Source organism: Malania oleifera, chromosome 10, assembly GCF_029873635.1.
Source record: "Malania oleifera isolate guangnan ecotype guangnan chromosome 10, ASM2987363v1, whole genome shotgun sequence".
Classification (NCBI taxonomy): Eukaryota; Viridiplantae; Streptophyta; class Magnoliopsida; order Santalales; family Ximeniaceae; genus Malania; species Malania oleifera.
In genome coordinates this window covers 67,264,396-67,277,532 of record NC_080426.1, presented here as the reverse complement: position 1 = coordinate 67,277,532, position 13,137 = coordinate 67,264,396, and the positions used below count along the sequence as shown (strand labels likewise).

The 13,137-nt window shown below is 32.8% G+C and overlaps 1 protein-coding gene across 2 annotated transcripts in view; it reads right to left on the bottom strand.

Moving 5' to 3' along the window:
• The window catches only part of LOC131165940 (uncharacterized), a 69,274-nt gene that overhangs the window by 31,393 nt on the left and 24,744 nt on the right, over positions 1-13,137 (bottom strand). For both annotated transcript variants that reach the window (XM_058124120.1, XM_058124121.1), the window contains exon 2: positions 9,151-9,248. In XM_058124120.1, coding sequence (XP_057980103.1) covers positions 9,151-9,248 — 98 coding nt within the window. The remainder of the gene's footprint in view (positions 1-9,150; positions 9,249-13,137) is intronic.

The window sequence follows — 13,137 nt, the reverse complement described above, 5'->3', positions numbered from 1 at the left end:
GGCACTTAATAAACTACAAGATAGCACAGCTGCTACATGAACTGTTGCTGGCAGCAACTGGAAGAAGGTGCAAAGTCATTGAACACCAATCAGAACCACCAACAACTGAAACAAGATTGCAAGAAAGGAAGCAATCATGAATTATCAAATTAAAATAGCTTCATCATGCCTACACCAGCTAGAACAACAAAACAGCACAAGTTGTATACCCAAAACAAAGCATAACTGTTTCACAATGGCAAAGCACCACAAACAGACAACATCGTATCAAGGATGCTCCAAAGCCAAACCACAATGAAAAAGGAGTGCCTTTAAACCAACCATAAAATCAAATTTGAGAATTAATTAGGAGAAGATAAGAGAAAAAATGAAAAATAGAGTATCTAAGGAAACAATTGTGATAAATCAGATTTAGAGGTGATTAATGCTCTGATACCATGTTGTAAAGTTAGAGATGGATAAGAGAAGAAGAGAAGATAGGAAGAGAAGAAAAGAAGAAGAAAGGGGAAAAGAATGAGGCCGTAGTTTCTAGAGACTTGAGTACAACTTTGGATCTGCCCTCCTATATATTCATAATAAAAATTTCTGGTGATCAAAGGTATTTAATCATGCTCGGGCAAGGTCTTAAATTTCAATTTCAACTAAAATCTCGAAGCTTCAAAAATACAGAAGGGGGTAGGATTACTTCAAGTATGCAGCATTTTGATAGTTTTATTAGGAAGTGTAGTTTAAGGGATATAATCAAAGGATAATGCTTTATTCTCTTCGTTAATAGGTGGAGAAAGGGAGGTGGCTAGTTGCCTAGATAGGTTTTTGTTTTGCAGCGAGTGGGAGGATAAATTTCTTGATCTTTCTCAAGGTATGTTAGACCTATGTTAGATCATTTCCCTATTTTGTTAAGAGTCAAGAAAGGTTAAGTGGGAACTACTCCTTTTTATTTTAAAATGTGGCCTGACCATCAATCATTTTATCCAATGGTTGAAAAGACATGGGGTTAAAGGTTTTAATTCATGAAAAAGTTGAATTGTCTTAAAAAGGTTGAGAAAGTGAAATGTTGAAGCTGTTGGGAATTATAGGGTGAAAAAGATGAGCATTTTAGGTGAGCTGGATTTTTTGGATACCAATCTTCCACATCTAGTGCTACTATGGCCCATTCAGGCACAACCAAGCTTCTTGCCTCATCCTCCTCACTATGGGTTATTGACTTTGGTGCCTCCTCATATGTGACAAGTGATCCTAATTTATTTCAGTCCATAAAACCCACAACTTTACACTCCAAGGTTGCTCTTGTCGATGGTTCGATTACACCATTCTCTAGTGGTGGCTGTAGACACCCTATTTTTGCCCTAGCCAAATAGAACAAGGGGTTCCCTTTTATTATTTTATTATTATTAGTATTTTTATTATCATTATTTTATTATTACTTTCTTATAATTATTTTTATTATTTATTATTATTATTATTATTAATTTACTATAATTATTTTGGATTATTATTACTATTACTTTTATTTATTTATTTTACCTTATTATTATTATTATTATTATTATTATTATTAGCATTAGTATCTTATTTTGGTTATTATTATTTTTATTATCTTCATTTTTATTAGTAATGTTATCATTATTATTATTATTATTATTATTAATTTTTACTTTTAATATTAGTATTGTTACTTTATTTTTATTAGTATAATTATTATTATTATTTTACTGATAGCATCTTTATTATTTTTATTTTTACTATAATTATTATTATTTACTATTAGTAGTAGTATTATTATTATTTATTATTATTATTACCTTATTGATGTTATTATTATTATTATCCTTATATTATTACTATAATAATTATTATTATTATTATTTCTATTTTCATTATTACCATAAGAATAAAAGCAAAAACAAAAAAAGAAAAAGAAAAATAAAATCAAAAAAGGAAGTTTTTTTTTAGGATTTTCAAAAAAAATTTTTATATAAGGGCAGGGGGCGCTGCGTGCAGGAGGCGGAGGCCAAGAGAACAAAAGCAATAGAAAAATAAAAAAAAAGGGTCCGGCTTCTTCTTCTTCTTCTCCTTCCTGATCCCCTCTGCTCTCTGCCAGCTCCGACTACCCCTCCCTCCATTCTCCCTATCTCTGTTCTTTCTCCACGTTGCCGCCACAGCAGCCAACCACCAGAAACCTGAGCACCACCGTGAAGCCCCCTGCCTCGGCAGCCGCCTCCCCGCTCCGCCTTCTGCCCCACAGTCCAGCCACATCTGCTCCGTTCTCCGGCAGAACCCACGGTGAGTCCCCTGCCTCCCTCTGCCTTTCTACAACTCCACCACAGAACCACGCGCTGCCGCACCACCGGACCTCTACAGCACCAACGGTTCTCCTCTGCAACACCCAACCTCCACAGCACAGCAACGCCACCCCCAGCGACTTCGGCCACCCCAAGCGGCCCTGCTACAACCGCCACACCCGAAGATCCTCTGCAACTCCATCGCCGCCTACAACTACAGTCGCAAAAACCAGCCACGCCGTCGCTGTCGCTCGCTCTTGCCGCCCTCGCCATTGTCGTCACCGTCTCCTAGCAAGACCTCAACTCTACAGTAGAAACCGAACCCCTGTCTTCCTCAGTCCCGGCGGCACCCCCCTCTGTAAGTCCCTTTGCTTATACATATATATTTATACATATGTACATATATATATACACACGCGCGCGCGCGCGCGCACATGCACAGAACACATACACACACATGCAATTTCATTTTATTTTTGTCATTTTGTTTTATTTTATTTTTATTCATTTCTCTTCTAGTTTTGGTAATTAACAATATCTAATATTCGGTTTTTTTTTTTTGTTTTGTTTTTTTTTTTTGTTTTTATTTATTTATACAGGTATGTGTAATATTTCATGTTTTTTTTTTATTGTAATATATAGTTTTCATGTTTAGGCTTTTATTATATATATATATATATATGTACAAATATTAATATTATTGTTGTAGGTTTTGGATTATATTATTTAATTTTTTTTATCCATAGTTATTGTTTGTATATTTGTTTAAAGTGCTTATATAATCGTTGTATTTTTTTTTGTAATCATTGTAATATATTCATTTATTATTTAGGGTGTCTATGTTATTGTTGTATATTATCCTATGGTATGTTATTTATGTATTGTGTATTTAGGGTTTAAATTACTAAATTTTGTATTTAGGGTTTTGATGGTATATTTAGGGTTTTGTTCATTATATGTTTTATTTAGGGTTCGATTGGTCTCTCATATTGTCATGATATATTAATGGTAAAGTTTTAAATTATTTCCATAATTACTGTCGCGTGTTTTATTTGTTAGCTTTAGGGTTTAAATTGCTTCCCGTAATATTACTTGTGTGATAGTTTCCATTGTTGTACATATTGCATGTGTATTATAGGGTTTTTTTTTTCCACATTATTAATATTTTTAGGGTTTAATTGCCTCTATATAGATTGTTTATTAATTTTAGGGTTATGAATGTTTCCATATTATTATCACATTTCAACTTTAGGGTCTAATATGTTTCCAAATTGTTAGTACATATTTTTTAGGATTTTTGATTTATTTCCATATTATTGCGCGTTTGATTATTTCCATATTATTGTATATATTATTGCGGGTCTGATTAACATTGTATATTTATTTTAGGGTTTGTCTAATTCCATAATTTCGTCTTATTTGTTTCCATGTTTGTTTATATTACCTTTAACTTTTAGGGTTTGATTTATTGTCATGTTCTCAAATGTTTCCTTTATTGTTAACATTAGGGTCTTATTAGTGTTATGTTAAAGTTTTGATTATTTATAGTTAGGGTTTTTTGCATATATTTGTTAAGATATATTATCATATTGTATAGTTATTAAAATTATGATATATATGTATTATTAGTCTAGTAGTATTATTATGGTATAATATTAATATTTACGTGTTATGATGTATATATATTAAAGTGGTATTATAATATTTGTATTGGTATTAATGTGTTATTAATATTATGAGATATATGTGTGTTATTATTATAGTAGTATTATTATTACAGGTATTGTATTATCATTATAATGTATTAAGGCTATTATTTTCACATATTTCTGGAATTTTCAACTATATCCTATGTTTATATTTTGTATTGCGATATCCATTATTTATAGTATTTTGGTATTATTTTAATAAGTATTTTTGTGTGGGTGTATCCCTATGATTTTATTGCGGGGGTATGAGCCTTCGGGCATCACGTACCTTAAGCTCTGAGGGAATATATATGTATATATTATATTTATTTGTTTGTTTGTTTATTTATTTTTCATATGTATTTATAAATTCATAAAAATAAGTAATTTAAAGACTTATTAGATTAACTTAGGGATAATTTCAAATTAATTAGGTACCGTTCGTAAGAACGGGCGCGTAGGGGGTGCTTGTACCTTCCCCTCGCGAAAACCGAACTCCCGAGCCTAACTCTGATAACGTAGACCCATTCTACTCCTAACGGGGTAGTAATCATGTATTCTAACCACACTAAAAGGTTAGTGGCGACTCCGATATTCCCATTTTTCCTGAAAATATTAAAATTTATTTTTATTTCGCCGCCCGGGCACACGCGCTCCCAGGACGTCGCAACAGTGGCAATATTTTTTCATTTCCTTTTGTTCCTTATCTTTTATATTAGATGTGCCTAAATTTCCCTTCAACCTGTTATCAATTAGTAAATTAACTAAATCTCATAATTGTTCTGTGAACTTCTTACTTTCTCATTGTGTTATTCAGGATCTTCAGACAAAAAAGAGGATTGGGGGAGAGCTTCAGAAGGATGGTCTGTATTATTTTGATGGTTGTGGTGGTAGATCCAATTCTTGTCATACAACTTCTTCAATTTCTATTTCTATGGATCAATGGCATGCTTGCTTGGGTAATCCATCACTTCAAAAATTGCAACAAGTTTTTAATATGTTCAAGTCTATCTCCATTTTCGAGTGTTTTGCGTATCGATTAGGAAAACATTCTAGGACATCTTTTCCATCTAAAGTTGAGTCTTGTAGTAAATCATTATTTTCTTTTATTCATTCAGATATTTGGGGTCCATGTAGAGCCAAAAATTTTACTAAATATTTTGTGTCTTTTGTGGATGATTTTTCACATATGACCTAGATCTAGTTGTTAAAAGACAGGTCCAAATTTATTCATGTATTTACTTAGTTCTACGAGGAAATAAAAGCCAACTTGGCATTAGTATTCAAATTTTTCAATTTGATAAACCACTTTAATTTGTTCAAAATGACCTAATTTTTGCTTGGCCAAAGGAATTATTCATCAAACATCATGTGTACATACCCCTCAACAAAATGGAGTAGTTGAATGGAGAAATAGACATTTACTTGACATAGCAAGGTCTTTACTCTTTCATATGCATATTCCTAAAATCCTTTGGACCAATGTTTCTTCTTACTGCTTGTTTTTTTCTTAAAAGGATGCCTTGTGGTGTTCTAGGAGAACAATTCCCTTCTCTATCATGTATCTAAAAACATCCATGCCCTCTGTAGTGCCTCGTGGCTTTGGGTGCACATGTTTTGCTCATGTTCCACACACAAGTCAGGACAAATTCCCTCCGCATGCTATTAATTGCGACTTTGTTGGCTACTCAAGAACTCAGAAAGGATATAGATGTTATGATCCCCCCCCCACCCCACTCGCAACAAATATGTTAGTGCATATGTTACCTTTTTTGAGAGGACACCTTATTTCTCTAGTGTTGGGTCCTCATCGGATGAATACATTTTGAGTCCATTAGTGATTTTTGTCTCCCCCTCATTTTGGCTACAAAGGAGTTGAGTCGAACTGAATTGTGGCCAGCTAGAGCTCAGCTCATTTATTTATAAGCGAGCTTAAGCTTAGCTCAAGCTCGACTCAAGCTTAAAGATTTCTATTTGAGCTCGGCTCATTTAGCATATATATAACTCGAGCTCAACTCAACTAAACCTCATTTCACATTAATAAACGAGTCGAGCTCAAGCTCGAGCTCAAACAACTCAATTGAAGCTCATTTCAAACAAATAAACGAGTCAAGCCACTAAGCTAATTAAATTAATTGATATTCAATAAATGTAATTTTAGAAAAAATATATTTTAAAGTAAAAAATTTAAATCAAATATTTAATGAGATTAACATCAAGATCATTCATGAACCTAATATCGAGTTAGTTCATAAGTTACTAACAAACTAGTAAACGAGCTAATAAACGAGTCGGATCCCGAGCTATTAAACGAGCTAGCTCGCGAGCCTAACAATCCAAGTTTGAGTGATCAATTATCGACTCGAGCACCAAGTAGCCCACAAGCGGCTCAGCTCATTTGCAGCCCTACCCCTCGTGCATCAATCCTACAATCCCTACCCTCATCCCTTTGGAGAAAAATCTTGATCCCCTCCAAAACCATCAATTATTGATCCGAAGAAACAATTAGTGGTTTTTAAACAATAGAGAACAAACATAGACATCACTATGCAGCCACCTCTTCTGCCCTACATTGTTTCAAATTCTAGTTTTGGAGATCCATCCTAGTGTGATTTGGATTTGTCAATTGCACAATAAAAAGGTACTCAAAACATGTACTCAACATTCATTAATTGCTCATCCTACTATTCATTTTGTTTCAAATTCAACACCCTATTAGTCCCATGCGTTCTTTTGCCTTGTCAATGACCTCTATCCTTATCCCTTCTTCACATGCTAAAGCACTTGCAAACCTTGGGCGGAAGCATGCAATGGAAGTAGAAATGGATTCCTTGACCACTCAAGGGACATAGGATTTGGTGGATCTTCCTCCTAGTAAGGAATTGGTCAGTTTTCATTGGGTCTACGCCATCAAATATCTTCCTAACAGCTCTATTGAACGGCCAAAGGCTCAATTGGCTGCCAAAGGGTACACTCAAATATATGGCATTGATTATTTTGAGACCTTCTCTCTTCTTGCTAGACTCAAGTTTGTTCGTGTATTGATCTCATTGGCAGTTAATTTTGATTGGCCCTTATACCAATTGGATGTAAAGAATGCCTTCTTTTATGGAGATCTGCAGGAAGAGAGGTATACATGGAGCAACCTCCTACATATGCAGCTATGCTCAAGAGAGTATGGTAAGTTATATAGGTTGCATAAAGTCATTTATGGTCTTAAGCAGCCTCCTGTAGCCTAGTTTGACAAATTTAGTGAGGTCTCTGCATTCGGTTTCATTTAGTACTACTCCGATCATTCAGTCTTCATTCGCCAAAACGAGATAGGTGTGGTACTTCTAGTAGTTTATGTTGATGACATCATCATTACTAGCAATAACTAAAGTGAGATTGTAGATGTCGAGTAATGGCTTCAAGAAAAATTTCAAATCAAGGACTTGGGTACTCCACATTACTTAGTATTGAGATTGTAAGGTGTAACAAAGGGTTGAATCTATCTTAGTGAAAATATACCTTGGACTTGATTAGTGTGTCTCGTATGTTGGGAGCTAAACCAGTTGATTCTGCATGGATCTCAATGTGAAGTTGTCTACGGACGTTGGACCAAACTTTGAAGATAAATATCAATATAGGTTGTTGGTTGGCAAGTTGATAAACCTAACTATCACTACATCCGACACATCCTTTGCTGTTGGGGTGGTGAATCATTTTATGGAAAATCCCAACCAACCACACTAGGATGCTGTTTGTAAGATTCTAAGGTATCTCAAAGGATCTCTTGGTAAAGGTTTAATATATAAATATAATAGAAACAGTGAGATGGGGGCGATATTTTGATGCAAATTAGGCTGGCTCAATTGATGGTCGAAGGTCTACTACTAGATACTGCACATTTATGAGAGATAATCTTGTTACATGACATAGCAAGAAGCAAACCACTATAGCTAGATCTAGTACCGAAGCATAATACGGAGCTATGGCTCATACTGTGAGTGAGTTTATGCGGTTGAAGTCTCTTACGTCAAAGATGGGAATCATGTTAAGAAGCCCATTAGATATGTTTTTTGATAATCAAGCTGCCATTTATATTGCTAGCAACTTAGTGTTTCATGAGAGGACAAAGCACATTGAAGTTGACCATCATTTTATGAGAATGTTGTGCTGAAGAAGGTTGTACAAGCTTCATTTGTGAAATCTATGGATCAAGTAGGCATTGTTTTCATGAAGGCCTTAAGCCTGCCTTGTCTAGTGGTTGTAACAAGCTGGAGTTACGTGATATTTATAAACACCTCAGCTTGAGGGGGCGTGCTAGAAGAAATAGAGGCTATTTTAGTAATTATGTGGTGTAAGTAGGGGTATTTTTATCTTTCAAGATTTTCTATTATTAATATATAAAAGAGCAGACCTGAAGTTGAACTTAACTCTAGGAAACTGCCGCCCCCCCCCCCCCCTTTCTCTTTCTTTCTTCTCTTCTTTTCCTCTTTTCTTCTGCTCACCTCCATCTCTAACTTTACATTTCTTCCTTCGCCAAAACCCCTAAAAAGTAATGATATAAAACGCCTTCAAAGTGTATGGACAGACCCAATTTTCACCAAATATACCAAACAACTTATTCCAAATGGCCAACATGAAAGGGCAATGAAGAAACAGATGTGCACAAGTCTCTCCACTCCTCATACAAAGGACACAAATGACAGGATAGGGAGATGGATCAGCATTATGGAGATGTGGTTTTCCTTTCTTTTATTTTATTTTATTTTATTTTTTGTTGGCAGTGTTGTGGGTATTTGGTTGGAACAGAATCTTCATGGGTTTAAGGGAAAGAAGATGACATTTTCCTTGCTCTAGAACAAGAACATTATTTGGCATCCGCTTTGGTCTGTTGCGACCGGTTGTTTTACAGGGTTATGTTTCTCTTATGTACAGTGAGATTGGCAGACTCTGTTCTTTGATTTAATAAATTTTATTCTTGCTTCTTCTACTCTTTTCTTTTGAGTACTTCTTTATCCTCTTTTTTGTATTTCATTTCCTGTTATTGAAATTTCTTCTCTTTCTATCAAAAAATATCAGAAATGCTCAAAAATACAAAGGGAGGCTCTCATAAATCTAGTAACATAATATCCAACAGCAAAAAATGCGGATTTTCACAATACACCAAACCATGTATATATAATCAAGCTTACCACTCCCTTGCTTTCAAAATAATCATCCAATGCCCACTGATACTTGGATTGATTCAACCCAAACCACCACGCCAGATGCTCATCTAAACTTGAATGTGCTGCAAACCATAAAGCCCTCATGCTCAGTTCAATCATCAAAATTTTGAAGTAAAGCAAAGCAGAACATATTAAAACTCTGAACAAAAAAAAAAGATGATACAAGCACTTTTTATGGAGGAAGTTAGGAAGTAAGTTGAAGTAGCTAGTTGAATCTTTGCTTGTTAGGTTGTGACCTATAAGGGGATTGTATAAAAGGAAGAACTGTTCAAAATAAAGCAGCTACGTAAAATGAGCATTCAATCCTTTCTTTAATCTTCCCTAATACTGTAAATTGAATAAGTGAAGGTAACAAATGGTAAAATATCTCAATTATGGCACCTATGGTCATAGTCTCAAATTTCACCAGCTTCTGCAATTTTGGTTAAAATTACAGGATCTGATTGGCATTATTTCCATTTTCTATTTTTGTTTTTGTACAGTGAAGAAACAAATTATAAAACATATTTGTCCATGTCAGTTTTGTCAAAAAACTGAAAACAATATTTTATGATTTTTAGTTGTTTTCGCAACGTATTGTTAAAATAATTTAATATCCAAAATTCACCTTTTTTTATTAAATCATTCATTTTACATGTACTTCTTAATTAAATTAAAATAAGATGGTTGCATAAATTTAAAATATAATTAAATTATACATAAATTTTCAAAAAATAAATAAATAAAAAGATGATAAAAGTAATTACAAATTTTTTTTTACTATTTTTGAACAGTCATGCACAATAACATTGTCCTTGTAAAGTGAATTTTGAAATAAAATAATTAGGTAAAATAATTATAATAATTTTTTTACTATAGTAACTTTAGTTCTTATTATTTTGTACTCGATTTTCGGTTTTTAGTTTCGATTTATAGTTTTTAGTTTTCATTTTTGGTTTTTATTTTCATAGGTTTTTACAGCGATAACAAACGGCCCCTCAGAGATTTCACGAGGGTTCAAAACAAATCAAGGCTCTATTTATTTATTTTTTTGAAGATGTCAAAATTTCCAAAATTTTTGACAAAAGTCCAAAATTTCAAACAAATTTCAGATATATCAAGCAAAATAATGGGGGTATTTAAAGTAAAACAAAACAAAAAAAAAAAAATTTGAAGCATTTTATTTTGTTTCTAAATTAATACAATCATCTATTTTAATATTTCTTGAAGTTTCATTCAAAATTTTCATTATAAGTTTGTTTCTTTAATCAAAATTGAATTCTCCATCAAAAGCAAAATTTCCATCAAAATCTCCATAATTTGATACCCTCAAAATTCCAATTGAAAGTGAAAATATTAGTCCTTCCCTATGGCTCAAGACGAAAGATCAATGATTTTAAAAAATTAGAAGAATATCGAGAATTTGAGACAGCTGGTTCTTGATTGTGGTCAAAAGCATGCAAGGGTCTCTGTGGATTTGAACCACAAGCATGAGCAGTTAATTGTGAACTTAGGAAGTATTTGGAACCACTTACAAAGAAGTGCTTCTCTCAAGAAATATTGAGTTTAAAAAGTACCAATAGTAAGTGTTTGAAACCAAAAATGCACTGAAAGTCATAAGTACTGCTCGGTGGTGTCTAAAATAAGTGTCAATTATAGGTATTCATAAAATAAGTGGTGTTTGGATACTCACTTTTGTTATAAGTTCTATATGGATCTATATTTTTATCATAAGTACTTTCTCTTTTCTCTTTTCGTACCAAGTTTAAAGTCGGATGGTTGCAGAGTTCATTTTTGGGAAGATCATTTGCTAAGAACATGGTCTTAAATTTCCGCAAAATTGTCATCATTTCCATCAAAGATTCTACTTTCCATCGCTCTCGAAATCAAAATTGCAGTTGATTTCTGTTTTGCACAATTTCCGTCAGAATTTCAACAAATCATCCAAAATTTATAGAAATCTCAAAATTTCAGCGAAATTTGTCGAAACTTTAGCTACAAAATGAAATTTCATTGGAATTCAAATGTGAGATTTAGGCACAAAATGAAATTCCTCTCTTAATTTATCTTATTTTCTTATTAAAACAAAAGATCATTACAATGGCATTTGAAATTATATGAAGAATTAGACTTAAAACAATATTTATTTAATCATTCATGTCAAATATGCGAGGGTTCCTACATCATTTTGGACGTGGGCAGGTATAGACATCAGTTCAAGAAAATTAGGATTAGATTAGCAACTTGGAATATAGGGACACTTACGGGTAAAAGCATGCAAATTGTGTACACAATGATCAAAAGAAGAATTAATATAATTTGCCTACAAGAAACTAAGTGAGTGGGGGAGAAAGCTAGAGAAATTGATAAATCAAGATTTAAACTTTGGTACACTAGAAAAGAAAAACATAAGAATGGAGTAGGAATTATTATAGACAAAAACTTAAAAATAGCGTTGTTGATGTAAATAGAGTAGGAGACAAAATTATAAAAATCAAGATGGTATTAGGACAAGAGATAATAAATATCATTAGTGCTTATGCTCCTCAAGTCGGCTTAGCAGAAAATCTTAAGAGACAATTTTGGGAAGATATGGATAGTGCTATACCAAGGCATACCAGGGACTGAGAAAATATTTATAGAAGGAGATCTGAATAGACACGTTGAAAGGGATAATAAAAATTATGAGAGGATACAAGAGGATATGGATATGGAGATAAAAATGAGCTTGGAAGATGATCTTAGACGTCGCTATGTCATATGATTTTAGTATATTGAATACTTGTTTTAAGAAAGAAGAACACTTAATAACCTTTAAAAGTGGACAAAATAGAAGTCAAATAGATTTTTTTTTAACTAGAAGGGTAGATCATTTATCATGCAAGGATTGTAAAGTTATTCCAGGTGAAAACCTAACCACACAACATAGAGTCTTAGTGTTAGATATATGTATTAAAAATGGAAGAAAAAGGATAAAATAAATCAGTGTAAGAGAACTAGGTGGTGGAACCTACAAGGAGAAAATATAATAAAATTTAAAGATAATAATCAAAGATGGGGATTGGACTATAAAGGATGGGATAGATACAAATACTCTTTGAAGTAGATTAGTTAGCTCTATTATAAAGATAGCAAAAGAGATTTTAGGTGAATCAAGGGGAAGATTCTCGAATAACAAAGAAAGTTGGTGGTGGGTAAAGATGTACAAAAAGTCGTAAAGATAAAAAGAATTTGGCATAAAACGTGGCAAAAATGTAGAAACATGGATAAATTTTAAAAGTATAAAGAGATGAGAAAATATGCAAAAAAGGTCGTTAGTGAAGCTAAATACAAATCATTTAATAGTTTGTATGATAGATTAGATACAAAAAAAGGGGAAAGAGATAAATTTAAACTTACTAAAGCTAGAAAAAGGAAGAGTAAAAACTTAGGAAATGTAAAATGTATAAAAAGTGAGGATGATATTGTCTTGGTTAAGGACGAAGACATTAAAGAAAGATGGCGAAATTACTTTAGTAAGTTGTGTAATGAAAACCAAATAGAAGGCTTAAGCTGAAAATTGTCAAATGAATAAAAGACTAAAACTATGAGATTTATTCGCAAAATTAGAGTTAACAAAGTTAAGTTTGCACTAAAAAAGATGAAAAATGGGGCAATTATAAGACCAAATAACATCCCAATTGAAGTTTCGAAATACTTAGGTGATAATGGAATTATATGGTTAACTAATTTATTTAATACAATTATAAAAACTAAGAAAATGTCAAATGAATGAAGGAAAAGTACTTGAATACCTATATACAAAAATAAAGGAGATATTCAAAATTGTAATAACTATCGTGGAATTAAACTTACGAGTCATACAATGAAACTATGGAAAAGAGTAGTTGAACAAAGATTAAGGTTAGAAACGAAGGTTTCAGAAAATCAATTTGGTTTTATGCCTTGAAGATCTACCACAGAAGCTATATA